The sequence below is a fragment of the Heptranchias perlo genome, chromosome 4, assembly GCF_035084215.1.
Source record: "Heptranchias perlo isolate sHepPer1 chromosome 4, sHepPer1.hap1, whole genome shotgun sequence".
Classification (NCBI taxonomy): Eukaryota; Metazoa; Chordata; class Chondrichthyes; order Hexanchiformes; family Hexanchidae; genus Heptranchias; species Heptranchias perlo.
The window spans coordinates 24313064-24335491 of NC_090328.1; the positions used below are offsets into that span (position 1 = coordinate 24313064).

Sequence of the window (22428 nt, forward strand, 5' to 3'; positions counted from 1 at the left end):
CAATGAAAAGAATATATTGCCTTGTGTCCCTGGGCTAGGAGCGAGAGAGGAAGGGGAAAAGGGGATGGGACCTGCTCCTGACTGCCGCTCACTGCCACATTGCACATTGGGCCAGGACAATTATACTTAGTGATGATGCTCCCTATGACCAAAAGGACTAGCGACAATCACTGTCCAGGCTCAAGTGAAGAGTGGCTGCTTAGTTGAAGCACTGCAGTGCTGCCAGCTTCTGTGGAACCATACCCAGTTATGAGAGAAAGACAGTAAAGGGGGAAAATGTAGAAATTGAATTTCAGAACAGAGACTGTCACTTCATCAGACAACAGAAAAGAGGGCACTAAATCTATGGCTTAAGACCACTCCACATGGTGTAGTTACCCACTAGCCTATTGGGAGAGCCCTATTACAGTTTAATTCTTCCTCTACTCTGTCACAGTAATGCGCATTGGTCCTTAATCTCAGAACATTACTTTCATAGGAACATTGGAACAGGAGTAGGCCATTCAGCCCCTCGAGCCCGCTCCGCCATTTGATAAGATCATGGCTGATCTGTGATCTAACTCCATATACCTGCCTTTGGCCCATTTCCCTTAATACCTTTGGTTGCCAAAAAGCTATCTATCTCAGATTTAAATTTAGCAATTGAGCTAGTATCAATTGCCGTTTGCGGAAGAGAGTTCCAAACTGCTACCACCCTTTGTGTGCAGAAATGTTTTCTAATCTCACTCCTGAAAGATCTGGCTCTAATTTTTAGACTGTGCCCCCTAGTCCTAGAATCCCCAACCAGCGGAAATAGTTTCTCTCTATCTACCCTATCTGTTCCCCTTACTACCTTATAATCTTCGATCAGATCACCCCTTAACCTTCTAAACTCCAGAGAATACAACCCCAATTTGTATAATCTCTCCTCGTAACTTAACCCTTGAAGTCCGGGTATCATTCTAGTAAACCTATGCTGCACTCCCTCCAAGGCCAATATGTCCTTCTGAAGGTGCGGTGCCCAGAACTGCTCACAATACTCCAGGTGCAAACTAACCAGGGTTTTGTATAGCTGCAGCATAACTTCTGCCCCCGTGTACTCTAGTCCTCTAGATAAAAAGGCCAGCATTCCATTAGCCTTCTTGATTATTTTCTACTTTCTACTGTATCAGTATGACGTTTCCTTTTTCCATGACATCCTTGTGGCCTCTGAGTAAGACTTCATGCCAATTAGTGCTGCTTTGTGCTGCACGCCCACACCCACTAAGAAATTGGTTAAGATTGCTCAAACTCATTTCACATGAGCCCCTTATAGCCATCACAAAGAGACTCTCATCCCATCTGTCTGCACTGGATTCAGATGTGGGTCCCAGAAGCGAAAAGGCCAGTGTGCGAAGCCACGGAGGCACCCAATCTCATTGAATTACCTATTTAGGGTAATTTAGAACATGAAAGAAAAAAATCAAAGATGAAAGATAGTTCATATCATGAGCAAGGTACATACAGTTGAAATATCTTTGTTTTCTGTAAGCTTTTCATGCTTGGATGAGTAATGAAATGTAATACTTAAAGAAAAAGTGTTGGCATATTGGGCAGGATAGGTTTCTACAGGAGTCCGAAACAAATGCTTTTAATAACCTCTACTCCACCGCCATCTCTTCTTCCACACCCATTTGTACTACAGTCTGGTGGAGCAAGCTTTTATAATGCTGTTTTTATCTTCATTTCAGTGAAATGGAGATTAAATCATTTGTAATGATAAACAAGAAGTGTTGCACAATGCAATGTTGATTGAGTCAATGCACCCTTCTGTGTATAAACATGGTGAAAGGTTTTGTTGGGGCATTTTGTCATAGTGACATTGTCCCTTTAAAGTACAGAATATTTGCACTCTCCCTATCCCAATGCAACTTTCTTGGCAAAAAAATTATGACCCAAACAGAAGATAGAAAGCTGTAGTAAAACATTTTCAATGACATCTTTCCTAGTCCCAGGTTTGCAAACTGTTGGGCTGACCTCAGATTCCAGTGCTCACACTCATAACCCGTCATTTCCCTTTGGAATGATCTCAGGATCTGACTGACCTGCTGCACACTTCTGGTTTTATAATCAGACTACAGCAATTGCAGCTTTTCATTTTTATATTATCTGTCGCCGGTTTAGTTACCTACTTGCCCTTTTTGGTAAAATGTGGCTGGGGGGTGCAGGGGGGTAATACATACGACAAAAAAAGCACTTAAGTGAAAAATCATCATCTAGTTATTAGAAGGAACTACTGGCCCGTAAGTTGCTCTGAGCGGCGAACCAATGGTGCTCGCCATTCATTAGATTTAAATTCACACACTAAGTTACCGTGTTCTTTTTGGCGGCACCTTCTTTGAAATGCAACTTCAAAAAAAAACAGCAGCATTCTTTCCTGGACTGTGTGGGCAGGGAAAGGAGCTCTGTCCCCTCAACCAATCAGCTTGAAGCAAGCCTTGCTGTGAGAACCAGAAAGTGAAACTCATTGACAAACCGCGCAGGCTAAAAACCAGGAAGTGCCCGATAAGGTTAGTAAATGTACTATAGTATGAGATAGAGAAAGTGAAACAAAGAGAGGGTAAGATTAAATGACAGACATAAAAGAGACAGAGAAAAAGTAAAAGATTAATTTTTTTAATTAATTTTTTTTTAATGTCCAAAAACTATTAAAATCAGGAGTAATGAGATTCCACATTTTTAAAAGTTAATTTTTGGTGCCAGAGAAGTTGTTTGGCAGTCATTAATACTTACCATGCCGTTAAAAGTTAGTTTAGACCTAAAAAAAAACTCAACATACCTTTTTTGTGGCGAGATTAGTTAGTTTCCAACTGGGCAGGACAGCAAGTTCGTGCTGGTCCTTTGATTGCAGCCTCAAAGATCACCGGTGAATCAAGAGGAGCAAGTTCCAGATTTCTGCGTTTGACTGCACATGTGTGGTTGCCAGAACTTTCTCTTTGATTTGCCCACTAATAACGGTGAGCGCTGTTAGGCTCACCGTTACTTTAGCAGCAATTTCTGGCCCAATGAATTTAGGTAGTGACCAGATTGTTATGGATAATAGTATGGGATCTTTTAACCCTGGTTGGTACAGCATTAATATCTAAATTATTGGTTGAATTAAAGATCTTTTTTGATATCTATTCAGAATTGAGGAAATCTGTAACTTAGGTTGATCTTTTATTACTGGAGACATAATGGAATGGGATGCACAGCCCCTAAGGACATCAGATGGTATCAATGTCATCTTGAGCGATGGACTTGATGGAAAAGGGTAGTGAAAGTCTGTCATTCAAAAGTGGGACATGGCAGTGAGGACAGTTCCTCTTTCAATACTTTGTAGTGTTGGGATTGACAATACTGTAATTGTTACCACTTTCAAAGCTGCAGGTGGCCATCAAACTTGGGCATGGGTCATTAAAGAGGTTAAGGCATGTGTACGGTCAATGAAGTGGAGATTAGCAATGACTGGATGAGGACTGGGAGAGGATATCAGTAATGTTACATTTATGTGCTTGGGTGGATAGTGCAGTTTGGTCCAATTGGAAAGAACTGTTTTCTAGTTTTATTTGAGATCTAAAAACGAAACATATAAAATTCTTACCAGGATAAACATATGCATATGTAGCATTGAATGAATCTGTATCATCATCTGTTAAAAAATAAAAAGCAATGTTGAAAGTGGTTTACTAACTGCCATCAGAACTGATGGAATTGGGCTAATAGTTTTACTTTCATTTTTAGAAACAGCAGACCACTGGTTAGCCATCAAGGTGGATCCTTACTAAACTGACCCTAACTGGTTCAGGCTGTATACTTCTAGATTTTCTTCAATGCTCTCTGTGTCTCTCACATATAGATAAAATATGAAGGAATAGGAGATCCCACATAAGCTTATATGTGAAGTTATGTGATGCTGCCCTGCTTGAGGATTCTCTAAATTTTCAGTGAATAAATCCACACGTCCCAAGTTTATACACTTTACATCTAAATCGATTGCCCACCTCCTTGCATGTGCTTGCCAGTATGGTACGACTGCCATCAATGCTCACAATTTATTGGTCCGTAACATCAGTTAGAAGCGAACAGCTCACTTGTTTTACAAAACAAAAAAATAATTTAGTGGCCTAATTCCTAGTGTTTATATCAAACATGGAACATAACAGGCCACTAACTACACCGAGCATGTAAAGAGACAATACAATGAAAGCAATACTTGAACCAGCTGGGTGCTTGATAAAGCTACCGTGTCTCTCTGATGCACAGAGCTGGATAAAAGATCTGAGTAGTTCTAAGTTGGGGGATTTTGTTTCAAAGCCATTTCACAATCAACACATGTTACCTAGGCAATCATCCCATTAATGTACAAAGAATTAAAGTTACAAACAATGTACAGCACAGAGACAGGCCATTCAGCTCAACAGTTCCATGCCTGTGTTCATGCACCACAAGAGCCTCCTCCCACCCTTCTTCATCTAACCCTCTCAACATATCCTTCTATTCCCTTCTCCCTCATGTGCTTATCTAGCTTCCCCTTAAATGCATCTATGTTTCTCCTGAATTCCCTATTGGATTTGTTAATGACTACCTTATATTTATGGCCCCTAGTTCTGGTCTCCCCTGCAAGTGGAAACATTTTCTCTACGTCTACCCTATCAAACCTTTTAATAATCTTAAAGACCTCTATCAAGTCACCCCTCAGTCTTCTCTTTTCTAGAGAAAAAAGCCCCAGTCTGTTCAATCTTTCCTGACAGGTGTAACCTCTCATTTCTGGTATCATCCCAGTAAATCTATTTTGCACCTTCTCCAGTGCCTCTATATCCTTTTTATAATATGGAGACCAGAACTGTTTGCAGTACTCCAAGTGTGGTCTAACCAATGTTCTGCACAAGTTTGGCATAACTTCTCTGCTTTTCAATTCTATCCCTCTAGAAATGAACCTCAGTGCTTGGCTTGCTTTTTTAAAAAAAAATAAAAATGGTCTTATTAATCTGCATCGCTATTTTTAGTGATTTGTGTATCTGTACTCCTAAATCCTTCTGTTCATCTACCCCATTTAGATTCTTATTTTCCAAGCAGTATGTGGCCTCCTTATTATTCTTACCAAAATGTACCACCGTACACATACCTATATTGAAATTCATGTGCCAATTACACACCCATTCTGCAAGTTTATTAATGTCTTCTTGTATTTTGTCATAGTCCTCCTCTGTATTAACTATACCCTCCAATTTGGTGTCATCTGCAAACTTTGAAATTGTACTTCTGATTTTCAAGACCAAATCATTTATGTAAATGGTGAACAACAGTGGTCCCAGCACCGATCCTTGTGGAACACCACTTCCCACCTTTGCCAGTTTGAGTAACTACCATTAACCCCTACTTTCTATTTTCTGTTTTGTAGCCAGCTTGCTCTCCATTCTGTTACTTGTCCCCTGACACCACATGCTTTGACCTTAGTCACGAGTCTACTGTGGGAAGCATTGGGAACAGGGTTCAAAAGGCTTCACTTTGTTGGTAATTCTAATTTTTTAAGATGATTGCTGCATCAGACACGTGTCCAGAGCTCCTAGCATTACAACAGAAGGGCTTCTTCCAGCCAACCTCCAAAATCCAAGATCAAGTTCCGAAATGGGTTTGTGGCAAAAAGGAGACAGTATTGAAGGGAGAGGGGGCTCCGGGATAACTGATGCTCAATGCATTGCAAGAGAACATCGGCTGCCCAGTGAACACAACTCTTCACCAAAAGCCCTCATATGAAGACTTGGATTAGGCAGTTGGTGACAAGAACGCCTGGTATACAGCATTTTACTTAGATTTCTAGAAAAGCAAGATGGCTAGCACATCACAAGTTGTCCTGCACAGGTCATATCACTACAATGAAGGCAGATGTCGGTGGTTTAGCACATAAGGAAACTGAAAATTTGATATAACAGCTGCTAGAACGTGAGATCAATCTCACTTTGAACACTTGGTGGTCCCAAGATTTGGCTGCTAAGTTTTCTGGAATTGGGTAAGTGGAGTGTCCCCTTTGAGGGGGGGGGAGGAAGTGTGCACTTCATAATGGAAGAGCAGAAAGTCTATCTATATAGATTCCATATAGTGGACAGGGGAATGTCAGTGGATGTTATTTATATGGACTTCCAGAAGGCATTTGATAAGGTCCCACATAAGAGACTGTTAGCTAAGATAGAAGCCCATGGAATCGAGGGAAAAGTACGGACTTGGTTAGGAAGTTGGTTGAGCGAAAGGCGACAGAGAGTAGGGATAATGGGTAAGTAATCACATTGGCAGGATGTGACTAGTGGAGTCCTGCAGGGATCTGTCTTGGGGCCTGAATTAGTCACAATATTTATTAACGACTTAGATGAAGGCATAGAAAGTCTCATATCTAAGTTTTCCAATGACACAAAGATTGGTGGCATTGTAACCAGTGTAGATGAAAACATAAAATTACAAAGCGATATTGATAGATTAGGTGAATGGGCAAAACTGTGGCAAATGGAATTCAATGCAGACAAATGTGAGTTCATCCACTTTGGATCAAAAAAGGATAGAACAGGGTACTTTCTAAATGTTAAAAACAGTGGATGTCCAAAGGGACTTAGGGGTTCAGGTACATAGATCATTGAAGTGTCATGAACAGATGCAGAAAATAATCAAGAAGGCAAATGGAATGCTGGCCTTTATATCTAGAGGACTGGAGTACAAGGGGGCAGAAGTTATGCTGCAGATATACAAATCCCTGGTTAGACCGCACCTGGAGTACTGTGAGCAGTTCTGGGCACCGCACTTTCGGAAGGACATATTGGCCTTGGAGGGAGTGCAGCGTAGGTTTACTAGAATGATACCCGGACTTCAAGGGTTAAGTTACGAGGAGAGATTACACAAATTGGGGTTGTATTCTCTAGAGTTTGAAAGGTTAAGGGGTGATCTGATCGAAGTTTATAAGATATTAAGGAGAACGGATAGGGTGGATAGAGAGAAACTATTTCTGCTGGTTGGGGATTCTAGGACTAGGGGGCAGAGTCTAAAAATTAGAGCCAGACCTTTCAGGAGTGAGATTAGAAAACATTTCTACACACAAAGGGTGGTAGAAGTTTGGAACTCTCTTCCACAAACGGCAATTGATGCTAGCTCAATTGCTAAATTTAAATCTGAGATAGATAGCTTTTTGGCAACCAAAGGTATTAAGGGATATGGGCCAAAGGCAGGTATATGGAGTTAGATCACAGATCAGCCATGATCTTATCAAATGGTGGAGCAGGCATGAGGGGCTGAATGGCCTACTCCTGTTCCTATGTTCCTATGATTCCAAAGTGGATTTGTTTAGCTGCGTTAAACATGAAGATGGATTTCTCCATGCAGCAAAGAACTGGCTAACCATAAAAAAATGATAGGTAACAAATTTCCGTTCCAGTGCAGGCTGATATTTAAATCTGACAGTCATATTTAGAAAAATCTGGAGTAATTTTGACTTTTGTCGGCAGGCAAAAAACAGGTAATGGCTACTGTGCAGCCCAATTTACACATCTAATTTTTTTTTCCCATTGATGTCAATATAAAAAAAAACATCAGGAGATGTGTAAAACACCTACTTCCACCTCGGTAACATCGCCAACCTCCATCCCTGCCTCATCCCATCTGTTGCTGGCAACCCTCATTCATACCTTTCTCATCTCTAAACTCAACTGTTCCAATATTCTAGCCAGCCTGCTGTTCTCCACCCTCCATAAATTCAGCTCATCCAAAACTTTGTTGCCAATATCCTACTCTGCACCAAATTCCGTTCGTTCATCACCCCTGTCCTTGCTGACCAACATTGGCTCCTGGTCCCCCAATACCTCAAATTTAAAATTCTCATCCCTTTGTTTAAATCTCTTCATAGCCTCACCTCTCCCTAATCTCTCTAACCTTTTCCAGTGCCACACCCACCCCTGAGCTTGCCATTCCTCTGACTCTGGCCTCTTGGGCACACACCCCCGCCCTCCCCCCCTACCTCCCCTTGCCCTGTGATTAGCAGCCGTGCCTTCAGCCATGTAGGCCCTGTGCTCTGGAATTCTCTCTCTAAATCCCTCTTTCCTCCTTAAACCCATTCTCTTTGACCAAACTTTTGGTCACCCCAACTCATTTCTCCTTCTTGGGCTTGGCATCCATTTTTCTTTGTATGCCTCTGTCAAGCACCTTGGGATGTTTTTCTATAGTAAAGGGGTGCTATATAAATACAAGCTGTTGTTTAATAATGTGGCATGGAGATGAGAGCTCGGAGGTTCATAGTTTGATTTAGAAATGTGGATGAATTAATTCAGACATCAATCTTGAACGTACCCAACATACCTGGCTTATGCACCATATGTATTTGCTTGAACATCGTCTTATACCAGTCTTTGGGTCGATCCACTGTCTAGATTACAAATGCAAGCTTAAATTAGTCACCAAACAGAAAAATACACACTCGCTATCATTCTTTATTCCACTTCTAAAATTCAGTGGTCAAGACTTTTTCCAAAAAGTGAAAGGTAACAATTTCTTTCTCCACTCTTTTGACCTTAAAATGTCCGAACTGGGATTTAATACTTCAAATATCCACGGAACAGATTTTAGAAATGCTGATGATCATTGTACGTAGCGACTGACAATGCTCAGTGGGTGGTCAGGCTGTGACAACACATTATATTTGGAATACTGAGAGTTCTGAGTTGCGCAAAGGACCTTAGTATCATAGAAAGGTTACAGCACGGAAGGAGGCCATTCGGCCCATCGAGTCCACGCCGGCTCTATGCAAGAGCAATCCAGCTAGTCCCACTCCCCCGCCCTTTCCCTATAGCCCTGCAAGTTTTTTCCTTTCAAGTACTTATCCAGTTCCCTTTTGAAGGCCAAGATTGAATCTGCTTCCACCACCCCCTCAGGCAGTGCATTCCAGATCCTAATCACTCGCTGCGTAAATAAGTTTTCCCTCATGTCACCTTTGGTTCTTTTGCCAATCACCTTAAATCTATACCCTCTGGTCTGTGACCCTTCTGCAAATGGGAACAGTTTCTCTCTATCTACTCTGTCTAAACCCTTCATGATTTTGAATACCTCTATCAAATCTCCTCGCAACCTTCTCTGTTCCAAGGAGAACAACCCCAGCTTCTCCACTCTATCCATGTAATTAAAGTCCCTCATCCCTGGAATCATTCTAGTAAATCTCTTCTACACCCTCTCTAAGGCATTCACATCTTTCCAAAAGTGCGGTACTCAGAACGGGAATAACACTCCAGTTGTGGCTGAACCAGTGTTTTATAAAGGTTCATCATGACTTCCTTATTTTTGTACTCTATGCCTCCACTTATAAAGCTCAGGATCCTATATGCTTTTTTAACCGCTTTCTCAACCTGCCCTGCCACCTTCAACGATTTGTGCACATATACCCCCAGATCTCTGTTCCTGTACCCCTTTTAGAGTTGTGCCCCCTGGTTTATATTGTCTCTCCTCGTCCTTCCTACCGAAATGTATCACTTTGCATTTTTCTACATTAAATTTCATCTGCCACTGTCCGCCCATACCACCAGCCTGTATATATCCTCTTGAAGTCGATCACTATCCTCCTCACTGTTCACTACCCTTCCAAGTTTTGTGTCATCTGCAAATTTTGAAACTGTGCCCTGTATACCCAAGTCCAAGTCATTATTTTATATCAAGAAAAGCAATGGTCCCAGCACCGACCCCTGGGGAACACCAATGTACACCTCCCTCCAGACTGAAAAGCCACAGTTCACCACTACTCTCTGTTTCCTGTCACAATTATATATCCATGTTGCTACTGCCCCTTTTATTCCCTGGGCCGCAATCTTGATAAGTACCGCATGGTAGCCTTGTTATCAAATGCCTTTTGAAAGTCCATATACACCACATCAACTGCATTGCCCTCATCCACCCTCTCTGTTATCTCATCAAAAAACTCTATCAGGTTACTTAAACACGATTGGCCCTTAACAAATCCGTGCTGGCTTTCCCTAATTAATCCGCACTCGTCCAAGTGACTGTTAATTCTGGCCTGGATTATCGTTTCTAAAAGTTTCCCCACCACCGAGGTTAGACTGACTGGCCTATAGTTGCTGGGTTTATCCTTACACCCTTTTTTGAACAAGGGTATAACATTTGCAATTCTCCAGTCCTCTGGCACCACTCCCATATCTAAGGATGTTTGGAAGATTATGGAAGTACCTTCGCAATTTCCACCCTTACTTCCCTCAGTAACCTAGGATGCATCCCATCCGGACCGGGTGCAGCTAGCCTTTCTAGTACCTCTTCTTTATCAATTTTTAGCCCATCCGGTATCTCAACTGTATCTTCCTTTACTGTTACTTTGGCAGCATCTTCTTCTTTGTCAAGGACAGATGCAAAGTTCTCATTTAGTACCTCAGCCGTGCCCTCTGCCTCCATGAGTAGATCTCCTTTATGGTCCCTAATCAGCCCCAACCCTCCTCTTACTACCCATTTACTATTGTAAACAATTTTACAACACCAAGTTATAGTCCAGCAATTTTATTTTAAATTCACAAGCTTTCGGAGGCTTCCTCCTTCGTCAGGTGAACGATGTGAAAATGAAATCCTCGAAATGAAATCGCATTTATAATTCACAGAACAATGCTTGGTGATTACAGACAGTTTTTTCAACTGCCCGTTGCCAAGGCAATCAGTGTGCAGACAGACAGGTGTTACCTGCCAGGTCTCAGAATATACAAATCACCAAAAAAAAAAACAACGAACAAAAAAAAAACAGAGATAGAGATTTCATTTCGAGGATTTCACTTTCACATCGTTCACCTGACGAAGGAGGAAGCCTCCGAAAGCTTGTGAATTTAAAATAAAATTGCTGGACTATAACTTGGTGTTGTAAAATTGTTTACAATTGTCAACCCCAGTCCATCACCGGCATCTCCACATCATGACTCCCATTTACTATGGCTGAAGAGAGCAATAACTAATGGAGACGGGAGCACAGATCTCCATCCTGTAGATCAGGGAAGGTGTGGGGACAATGGGAAGCGAAAATTAGAAGAGAAAAAAATAAGATTACAAAAGTAAATTAAATTGCAAACAACTTAAAAAGATTAATATAGGATGATGCCCTACAGTGGCCTTAACCTCAAATTTACCTCAGATGGAAAAAAGTGTAAAGAAATCTTTGGAGGTCTAAATTAAGTTAATACTTTTACATTGCGATATCTGGCCACTGAAATTAGTTGAGATGGGGGCAGGAGGGAGCAGGAAAGAGAGAGATTGAAGTGACTCAGGAGATTTGAAATATGACACCACTCAAACCGCAGTTGTAAATGACAAGTCTGAGAAAGGGGGTGGGGAGGGGAAAGATTTTTTTATTTTAAAATTTAATAACATTTGTGAACAAGGGTAATATCCTGCGGTGTTTCTTTAATCCCACAACGGATCTTTGTGGCAGAAGAAAACGTTCTATGGCTGGCTTGCCAGCAATTCCTTACCGACCCGAGGTTCTCAACAGTGGCACTTACAACGTGGCTGGACAAGTGGGAACCATTTGTCCCCTTGGAAAACATAAAAATCCTAGTGGCTTATGCAGTATCCTGTGAATGCTTGGCTCAGAAGGCCAAGTGCTCCAGAGTTTAGCATTCACCATGCTGTGAGTGCATTTACCCACCTCCAAACGTGACTAGACTCTGAAAGGTGCTGATGAATTTATGAATACAAGACAGGATGTAACTGGTTGAATCTTCACATTTTATAAAACTAGAAAAGATTTTTTTTATCTAATGAATCAAACCTAGTTTAAAAACAAGTGGGGAAGAAGGGAGAGAATAAGGAAATGAAAACAACTGGTTTTGGCTTCACATCAAAACAGTTTCACTACAGAGTGACCAGGGGCTCGATATTAGGAGGGAGGCGGGTTAGCAGCAGGGGGGGGGGGGGGGGGGGGGCGGGTCGACTGGGCGCTTGGTAACGTGCCCAGTGAATTTGGGGTGCGATCGCAGCCTAATTGAAGGCACTTACCTTGGCTTCCGGGTTTCGCGCTGGAAAGCTGCGCAGCGGGTGGACTGTGCACCCGCATCATAGGCTGTCAGCTGGAGGAGCCCGATTTAAAGGGGCAGTCCTCCAATGACTCATGCTGCAGAAAGGAGCCAAAATTACAGCATGGAGCAGCCCAGGGGAAAGGCTGCTCCCAGGTTTAATGATGCCTCACTCCAGGTCCTACTGGATGGGATGAGGAGGAGGGAGATGACAGAGATCTTCTCCCCGGCGGACGGGAGGAAGTGGCCTGCCTCTGCCACCACGAAAGCCTGGCTCAAGGTGGCAGAGGAGGTCACCAGCACCACCAACATATCACGCACCTGCATACAGTGCAGGAGGCGCTTCAATGAACTAAGTAGGTCAGCCAAAGTGAGTACACTTACTCATTCCCCTACACTCCGTCTGCCACATCACCGCCCCCACCCCACATCTCCTTCTGCACTGCCAACACTACTCTATCACATCACTCCTCACACCCACTCAAAGCTCATCCTCATCTTACCTGCACTTACTCAACTCGCCAGTACTCATCCCACCTCTACCACTCAATCCAATCTTCATGGCTCTATCTCATACTCACCCTCTGATGCATTTATTTCACGGTCAGCCTCACCCAACCTGCCACTATCTGTGCTGCAGCCACAGGGCATGCATCACATATGTGTAGTAGGAAGCGTAAGGCAAACGTGTCGTGAGCATGAAGGGGATGCACAAGGGTGTTTGAGGGCTTGTCATGGTTTTTACTTATATTTGATTTCTGATCAACTCATATTACATATTATATTGTCACCATTTCTGCCATGTCTTGGTCATTCTTGACTGGCTTGTGCAATAATGCCCTTTCCTGAGGATCACCATGAAGACCCACACCTGATGCCACCCATTGTGTCACTACAGAGTGTGTGCATCTGTATTTGCAGGGCTGTTTTGTGCAGACGACTGAGAGACGTCGGCGATGTCCCCAGTGGCACCCTGGAAGGATCCGGAGAAGTTGTTGAGGGCAGTGGTGACTTTGACAGCGACAGGTAGGAAGATGGTGCTCGAGGCAGCTGCGAGCAGCTCGGCATCAAGGAGGCTGCAGATGTCCATGACTACATGTCGAGTGACTCTGAGCCTCCATGTGCACTGCTCCTCAGAGAGGTCCAGGAAGCTGAGCCTTGGTCTGTGGACCCTGTGGCGAGGGTAGTGCCTTCTGCGACGCATCTCTCTCTGCCGTTGCCCTCCCTCCTTCTGTGCAGGTGGACATGTCACAGCACTGTGTTGTGGAGCTCCACGTGTCAGAGGTGGATGGTGTGGCTGGCGAGGCTGATTATGCTGTTCGTCCTCCGAGGAGGTCATGACTGCAGCTATGGCGGCCCCCATCCAGAAGATGTACATTTGAGCGGGTCCGCAAGGTAGGTAAATGTGTCTGCACACCGGGGTAAGTGTGCAAGTTGGTGAATTTTAGTGTTAGGAGGAGGGTGGTGGAGGCCAAACTTTGTCCAAAGTGACAGAGTGGCCCCCTGCAATGAGTGAGGGTCCCCCTCCCCCCCCCCACCTGTCAAATGGACCGTTGCAGCTGCCACAGGCTGGTGGCTGCAACACGTCCATTTCAACTGGGAGCGTTTCCCCCAGTACGGGAAACACGCTCAGTTTGGATGAAAATCCCACCCCTCCTAAAATATCCTACAAATCAGGTCTGCTAACAACCCGAAGTATCAAATTAATTGCTTTATGTGGGATCCCGCCGGCTTTAATCGCCGATGGGAGTCCCGCATGCGGGGGCTGCGCGCGCATCTAAGCGTGTCATTGGGGAACCCGGAAGTGGGCGGGTTGGAGCTGGGCTCCAGACCCGCCCCGGGATTCCCAAATTTTCAGAGCCCCCCCACCACGAACGCACCCATTCGGACGTCTGAAAAATCGAGCCCCAGAGCTTTTCTTTCCCCTAGTATTTTGTGCAGGGCTCTGGAGCGGAAGCAGTTTCTCAGTCAATGGTTAAACACTCAAGCCTGTTCCTAGTTTCCCTCATTAGTCAGATTCTTGACATCTGATAGGATGATTAAAGTTTCTAAGGGACCAATAAAAAATAGGACTGACTCAATATCAGCGATATAGAAAATGATAACAAGGCCCTGGGGTATCATTTGATGGTAATATTGAGCAAGGTGAACTTAATTAATGAGTTTATCCACTATGGCTAGCAATCTATTTGTAATAAACTTCACAAAAGTTTTTTTGGGGTGGGGGCGTGGAACAAGAGTGAAACTATTATCGATGAAGGACTTGTTAAAATTATTATGCTTTCTGCTATTCCTTTAACTTTGGTCACTGGTTTGCATATTAAATACATAACTGCAAAGTTTGAGAGTTCTCTTATTTCCACGGTTTTATATTACCAATCAATGGCATTCTACAGCCAGAGGAAACTCTGAATAATATGTCAGTCATCATTCTGTCCAAGGCAGGTGCTTTGATATTCAGCGTAATTTTTTTTAAGCACTAGGGAAAGACAGTAGGTACATTTACTGCAATTGTTGAAATTCTGTATGGCAATAATGAAAGAAAAGGTCAGGGCTTATGATGTAACTATTAAATTAAGTGCTGGATCCACTGAAAGATAGCATACGAGGAAATCAAAATTCAATGGCAGATTCATTGTCAGAGTCTTATAACAAGTGCACTAATTTATTGTAAATTTAATCACTATAGAAAATACTTTACTGTTAAATAGGCTTTTTTGTTTTAAAAAGATGCTACAGTGAATAATGAACGTACAGTTTAACACCACGGCCATTCAAATATGACATGATGGTGCATCACCTGGTCACATGATATTTTCCTGTAGTTCATATCCATTGCATAACAGGGAATAAACTGCATCTGAAACTTGTGTTGATCCTCAAATATAAATTAGAATACCCACCATTTTGTGATCAAAAAGTCTTCATAACTGTTGCATATCTTATTAATTTGTACTCTAGGTGGCTGCCATGTACTGTCATATAATGATCAAAGCTTAATTTCTGATATCGCACACAATTATTTGTTGAGGGATCATCTATAACAGATCACGGTATGTAAAATGGTAAAATAGTAAATTCTAGAGCCATAAGAAAATGATGGGAATTTTTTGAGAAGCCATTTTACAATTTGTACAGGTTCCGATACTACAAAAGGAACTATAAAGTATGTACCTTGTATAAGAACGCTATAGTGAGTGGCAACAGCATTTTTCCACAACTTCGTCTTCCAATACTCCACCATCTGGAGTACTCACCAACTCTAGTCAAGAAAATTAGGGTCCTCCTGGCCATGAGCCTTGCCACACTTGCAAATCCCATGTATCTGGCAAGAGCCACACACATTCACGTGGTTAAGCCTATCTGTTTATGCTCAAAAAATTCTTCAGGAATTTTATAAAAGGTGTTGTCTTTGTGTCAGGACAATTTCAGAATATAGGTTAGTGATTGATGGGCAAGAGGAGAATCATAGGGAACAGTTTTGCAGGAGGTTATCAATGTTGAATTCTAAGGTTGCCCCACATGCTTTAAAGTAAACATATAATAATTATTTCTAATTTTTCTGACTAAATATAAACTGGGATTCTAGTGTAAAGCTTATCCACTCATTATTTTTTGGGACAAGAATTTAACCAGGATTCAATTGAGGAACAAATTTGGAGAGATAATGGACTTTCTGCAGAAATGACTGACAGAGCAACGAAGAGTGAAGAAGATAAATATATTCCTACCGTCCTTATGGCTATAGGGATTCCAGATTCATCAACTGGGCCAATTCCTGCATAATGCGGTGCTTTAATTACCGTGACTTTCTTCTCCTCTTCTGATGTTCTGTAAACTGGTTCGATGCTCATTATATCTGTGCCAGGTGACTTGCTTTGCTGTGAGGTACTTATGTTCTCTGTGGGGAAGTGAAAATGAAGTCAAGTAAGAAACATATCATTAGAACTATCAATAAAACGCATCCTTTGATGACTCAAATGACACTGGTTGCAAGCTTATTGTTCTGTGGAATAGGACATGGTGGGTTGTGGGGGGGCGGCTGGAAGTCCTATTTTCGATACTGCCAATTCAAAATTACAAAAAAAATCTTGATTGTTACATAATAAAAAAAAATGATTTTAGTATCCAGTTCATAAGAGCTGCAGTACATCTGCTTCACAGTTCATTTCTAACTTGGATCTCAAAGGAAACTCTGTAGGAAGAAACCACTCACCTAAACAACTACTGCCCCATCCATTCCAGCGGCTTTTACATTTTAAAATTAACTAAGTGGCACATTTCATTCTGAAACTTCAGTATAGGGCAATGTATTATATTTTACCAAAGTGACATAAGGTGAACCTTTTCAGGTTTCGCACTGAACTCTAGGTTGTCTGGATTTCAGTCCTCATGGAGGGAAGAGTCCATTTCATACAAATACTTGAACTATGGATCAAAAGATGCATTACTTATCTAGTAGAGTTTTCAAGCTTTAAATAATGAGCATAACAAGTGGATCCAAGTTTGGCAGTTTCTGGGCAAATCACGTACTGAGCATGTACATAAAAAGGTCACAATGCATATGGATGTTGCCTCACATGGTTTCCTAAAACCCCAAAACTGATTGGATGGAAAAATCTTTAACTTGCAATTATACCCTGTAACATGGCAATTGCATAAGATGCAACAAACCATCTATTTGACTATCTGCTGCTTTTTTGCCTTGAGTTCTTGCACCATATTACAAAATGAAATAACTGCTAAAACTGCCTAATTTATACTGTTCATGTGTCATAGCAAACAGGAACTCTGCGTGCATCTACATGGCGACTTGTGTGGCGACAGATAAAACAGTGGGACAATTCCTTGATACAAATTAAACTTGAAGTGACTTTCGTTAAAAACTCTGATGGAATCCACAGAACTGCCCTGTCAGCATGCCAAATTAAATATGGTTTATCTACAATAAGGGCTTGCAGTTCACTATCTTCTGAGAGCCAAAACTAAATCCTAAACAACAATGCAGTTTTTTATTTTAAAAAAAACACACATTAAAAGAAATTCAAATGGTGGGTATGCTCAATTAGAAGAAATAAATTAAGGTCCATCTGGGAACTAGTGAAAGACTAACTGGACACAATTTCCAGAAAGCCTACAAAAAATGAGATATTCCAGATGATTCCCTAATGATCCAAATACAAATGAGAGATTAAGACCGCAACATTAACTCAAATAGGACTAGATTTTAAACCAATGTCAAACAGATGCTGGAGATACTCTCGACCTATGTGGGACATCACGAGATAGGACTAACTGACTTGGTAGGATACCATTAAACAAACATTCCATTTAGTGTTATAAGCTGCAAAAGTGTATGCCCTATGGGAATTAATTAAGGATCACTAGAGACCATGTTCCACCAGTGGTCCAGTTTCAACAGCCAGAATAGCCTCCGAATTTGGCTGCAATATCTGACCACGAGAGAGGCATTGGAATCCTGCCTCTTTTCAGCTTCAATGCCCGAGAACCAATTTTCAGGGGCCAGGAAAGGGGTCGTAAAATTTTTTTGCCTTTCCGAGTTACTTGCAGGATCAGGTTAACTACGTACAGAAACCTGTGTGTACAAGGAGAGACTGCTAACCTTTAGGCAGATACGGCCTATATACTTGATGGCTATCTGGAGAGCTGAACAGATCTATCTCTGGACACCCCAACTCCTAAAATATTCTCAACTACACGAGAGGATCTTCCATTCGTGAGGGTGAACTACAAAATAACAGATCGTCTACATTCATTAACGCTGAGTCAAGAGAGCCTGAACAAAAACATTGGGAGGGAATTCCCATGCTATTGATATAGTCTCTTGTTATCGTCTGTCTACATAAATACCAGGTTGCAGGATTATGGCCTGGGAGTATTCCAGAGTCAGCCTTACCGCCCACAGTTTCAATTGATTGATGCGGCAGGTGCTCTGGTGTGCACTTTTCATAAGCCAATTTCTCCTGCAGATGTCTATGAAATTCCTCACGCCAGAATGGAAATCTGAAGTACAACTGTAAAGTCTGTGACTGGCACACTAGATTAAGGTTCTTCTTTGTCTTGATAGTCCTTGTACATCTAGTCTGTTTCAGGGTTTGACCTGCATAGGTCAGGCCAGATCTTTGTGACCATGGTTCAAAGGGATGCGGCAGGAGGAATCTTATAAACACTGCATGATGTGGTCTATTGGCGATCTAGAAAACCTACAGGAGCTGATCAACCTAGATTATATTGGTATTGTTTGAGGAGGGAAAAATAAAATACAAGCGGAGAAACAAAAAACTCTAAGGACACCAGCTAAGCATGCCCTCTGCCTTGGGTCAAAACACAATCTTTGTGAAACTGGGCAGTAAGAGAAGGGAACATAAAACCCACAACTAGGTAGGCTGGAGCCCACTTAAGGCGAGTCCCTTGCTCCAGGGATTACTCATGTAGGAACATGAAACAGGCACCAACTCTTTTAGAAAACCTAACACCTAACCATGTGCCATGCAAGCTCCTGTATTACCACAAACATGCACACAAATAGTGGTTTAGATTCAATAGCAGCGATGTAAATTATTGAACACAGTGGGCATCTATTTCTGTATTTAGTCACTAACTGCACAGGTGTGTTCACGCCAGCTAAAGACGCACAGTGCCTCTTAAACAAGGGTTGGGAACTTCTTCAGAGCTGTTCCTGTTCCGTCACCCGAACTAGGCTGGACTTGCAGCAGTTACTACAGTAGAGCAAGAGCAGCTCTGAGGAGATTCCTGGCTAAGGTTTCAAATCCGAATCACAGCCTTAGAATTGTTAATTATTTTGTATCAGATTTTAACATTAAATTGCACTTTTCAACCAACACGTAACATGGTTAACACACCTTTAAGATAGCAAAATCAACAATATGTTGAGTAGAGGGATTGAGGGTTATACGGATATTAGTAGCACAGCTTGATTTCTTTTTCAGGAGAGGTAGAGAAAGGAGTTAATGTTCTTTAAAGTGGGAGGAGAAACTAGTGACACTGATGGGGGAGAGCCATGATAAATAAGCATACGTGAGCTCTGGATCAAAAGTCCTTGATGGATCAAATGGCTTTTCTTGCTTTGCATTTTCTTATGCTCTTAACAGAAAGTTACAAAATACGCTAATCAGTTAATGTCAATTTAGATTATAAACTACACAGTTTTCTGTCAAAAATTGCTAAGATGACACATAACATAGAATGACAGTGGATAGATTCAAAGAACTGGTACTCTTCTCATTAGAAAGGATATTGAAGGGGCGAGGATTGAGGTTTTCAAATTAACTAAGCTCAGAAATGTAGAGGACTAGTCGGGGTTATTTGCATTGGTATAGGATAGCAGAACAAGGGGTAATAAGAAAGCATTACTTCACTGAGAGGTGGTCAGTTTTTGGAATAGCTTATATGGGGAGGTTAGGGGCAAATAGTTCGGATCTTTTCAAGGTCAAATAACGAACCAAGCACAAGATCCTTCCTGGCCCATTCTTCTCTAAGCATTGCACCCAGGTGATCCAATACATCCAAATGCAATAACAGGAAAATTTGCCTCATAGTTGTTTTTCCGGCCTTAAGGTTTTCTGTTTGTGTTCTTTTGTCAGTCTGATTTGTTCAATGAGTAATGTTTCTTCTATCTGAGATACAAAGCGTTAACCTCTATTCATCTATCACTGAATATATGGATATTTCTGCACCATTAGATGTTGAGCTGCCAACAGAATAAAAAAGAATCTTTCCTTTACCTGGGAAACCTGTTCAGAAGCACAGTGATGAATATGCAGTTTAATCAATCATATTTTTCCAAAAATCTGCAGTCTACAATTCTGATCATTTTACCCGTGTTTGTGACATTTTACATTGAGTCACGAGTGGTCTTCTGCACTAGGACACTGAATCTTTTTTAATATCCTCTTTATATCTTTGTATGTCTAAAAGTTAGGTAACAAAATGTTCCTGAAACCAATGGCAAAGGACAATAATTCTGAAATGTATATATTTAATATCCAAAATGAAGGTCATTTTCATCTCAAATGTTAAAACAGCAATAATTAATGTATATTGTATTGTAGATGCTGGGTAGAATTATGAGACAGATAGCCTTCTTCCTCAGTCCCAGTCAATCTTCACTTTCATTACATATCACACATGGACATTTATTACTGCTTAATTGGAAATTATCTAACTACTGAGCTTTTGAACTTGACAGGAATTCACGTTCGACTAGCTCCCTGTGCTATTATGAAACCCACTTCTGAACGCATTCATATGCTATATTACCCTCTGACAGTGTAACAGCTTTACTAGCCTGTTTTTTTTTAGTATCCGTTGCTTTTAGAAAACTCTTAATAATATTTTTCTCCTTCTCTCCCCATTCATGTAGCTTCCAACATCTACACTATCCTTGTTGGAAGTGCAGGATGATCTAAGCAGAAGACACCCCCATATATGCTTCTGTTCTTTGAAATAAGGCATGACGGGGGTCACTGACTGGGACTCAGACATGAAGGCCTCGATTTTAACTCCCCCCCCCCCCTGGCGAAAACTGGTGCCAGGGGGCAATTAAAATGGAGCGGGGGACTTAACCACTCCTTTCCCAGCCCAATCTGACCGACTGCAATTTTAAATTGCAGAGGGCAAGGACACCTGCCCAAAGCTGGCGGGGTCCTCTTTAAATACGCAGATCGACCTCCGGTGATGTCATCGTGGCCTGATCTGCTATCTTAACCTGAGGCCTGAGCAGGGGAGCGCTGGTGGCTTTCCCACCAGGCCAAACCAGCCGGGAACTGGACTGAGGGCCAGATGAGGCCCAGAAAGGCAAGTTTAATACATTTTATTTTAGTTTTCCCTGTAGGCCAGGAGGAGCAGGAGTGCTCCTCCGAGCCCCACGAGGAAACTTTGGACCTCCCTTGCCCCAGGCTTCCTCCCCCACTTCCACAATCGCGATTCCCCTCTGGACACTCCCTCACCACTTACCTCGAGGCCGGGTCGGTTCCAACGGATCCCTGACGACAGCCTCCTGCCACCCGAATTCCCACTCCCACCTGCCTGCCTGGCAGTGATTTCTGCCAAGTTCGGGTGGGAGTCAGAGCCTGAATATGGAAATTAGACCCAGGAGTTAAAATCTCTCCAGGCCTCGGCATGCAAATTCGCTCATTCCGGCCCCCCAACGCACCAAACCCGCCCAGAGTTAAGATCAAGACCGAAGTATTAACATTATTACTTAACATTTTAACAAAATAGTAACACTTTTCTAAAAAAAATGTTCTGCAAATCATAAAATCAGAGATCCCTGATATATTTGCAGGGAGTTTTAGGATTTAGGCAAACATAAAACAAAACAGTGACTCAGTACTTTTTGGGAGAAAAGTATTACGTTGAGACACATACCCACACAGATAGAAGGTCTGCCTTTGTTCAGCCTCATTTAAATTCTTCATTTAAAAAAAGACAAATGAGCTGAATTTTGAAAATAAAGCCTCCAATTATCATTTGATTGCCACCAGTGTTTTGTTGATAGTTAAAAAATGTAAGCATTCAAATTACTGACATCCGTGTTAGAGATAGAAAACAAGAGTGCGAGAGAGGGAGGAGGAGACAGAGAGACAGAGAGAGAGAGAAAAAAAGAGAGGCAGACACATACACACAGAGACTTTGAGGAACCAATTGCAAAATACCAAACATAATATTTGCCACCGATTCCATCTCCCTCATCGGCCACTGTCTCAGGGTGAACCAAACTGTTTGCAACCTTGGTCCTGAGCTGAGCTTCCAACTCCATAATCCTCTTCATCACAAAAATCGTCTAGTTATCATCATCTAACTCCGCCCCTGTCTCAGCCCATCTACTGCTGAAACTCTCATCCATACCTTTGTCACCTTGTGACTCCACGATTCCAATATTCTCCCGTCTGGCTTTCTATCTTGTATTGTCCATAAACTTCAGCTCCTCCAAAACTCTGCTGCTCATATCCTATCACGCACCATGTCCCCCTTGTCCATCACCCCTGTACTTGCTCACTTATTTTAGCTCCCGCTCCCAGTCTCAGTCTCCCAACGCCTTAAATTTAAAATTCTCATCCTAGTCTTCAAATTCTTCATAGCCTCATCCCTCCCTACTTCTATAACCTCCTACAATCCTACCTGAACTTTCCGTTCCTCTGACTCTGGCCTTCCTTCTCAGCCCCAGCATTGTCTTCAGGAGTCTAATTTTAGTCACTTTAATTTTTAGATGATTTCTTTTAACTTGAACGACTAAGATACCAAATGCGATGTTCAAAATTATAATAAATATTTATCACTTTATCATTTAACCAAAAAATGAAGACGCATAGAATACAAAAATAACAACCCTAACAGTAAGTTTAAAGCTCTATTTTAT

At 42.0% G+C, this 22428-nt stretch overlaps 1 protein-coding gene across 1 annotated transcript in view; it reads right to left on the minus strand.

Annotated features, from left to right (window-relative positions):
- The window catches only part of sorbs2b (sorbin and SH3 domain containing 2b), a 259709-nt gene that overhangs the window by 114990 nt on the left and 122291 nt on the right, over nt 1-22428 (minus strand). Inside the window, exons 9-11 of the mRNA XM_067982104.1 lie at nt 19086-19151; nt 15758-15927; nt 8322-8401 (exon numbers count right to left, since the gene is read on the minus strand). Of these exons, the coding sequence (XP_067838205.1) occupies nt 8322-8401; nt 15758-15927; nt 19086-19151 (316 nt within the window). The remainder of the gene's footprint in view (nt 1-8321; nt 8402-15757; nt 15928-19085; nt 19152-22428) is intronic.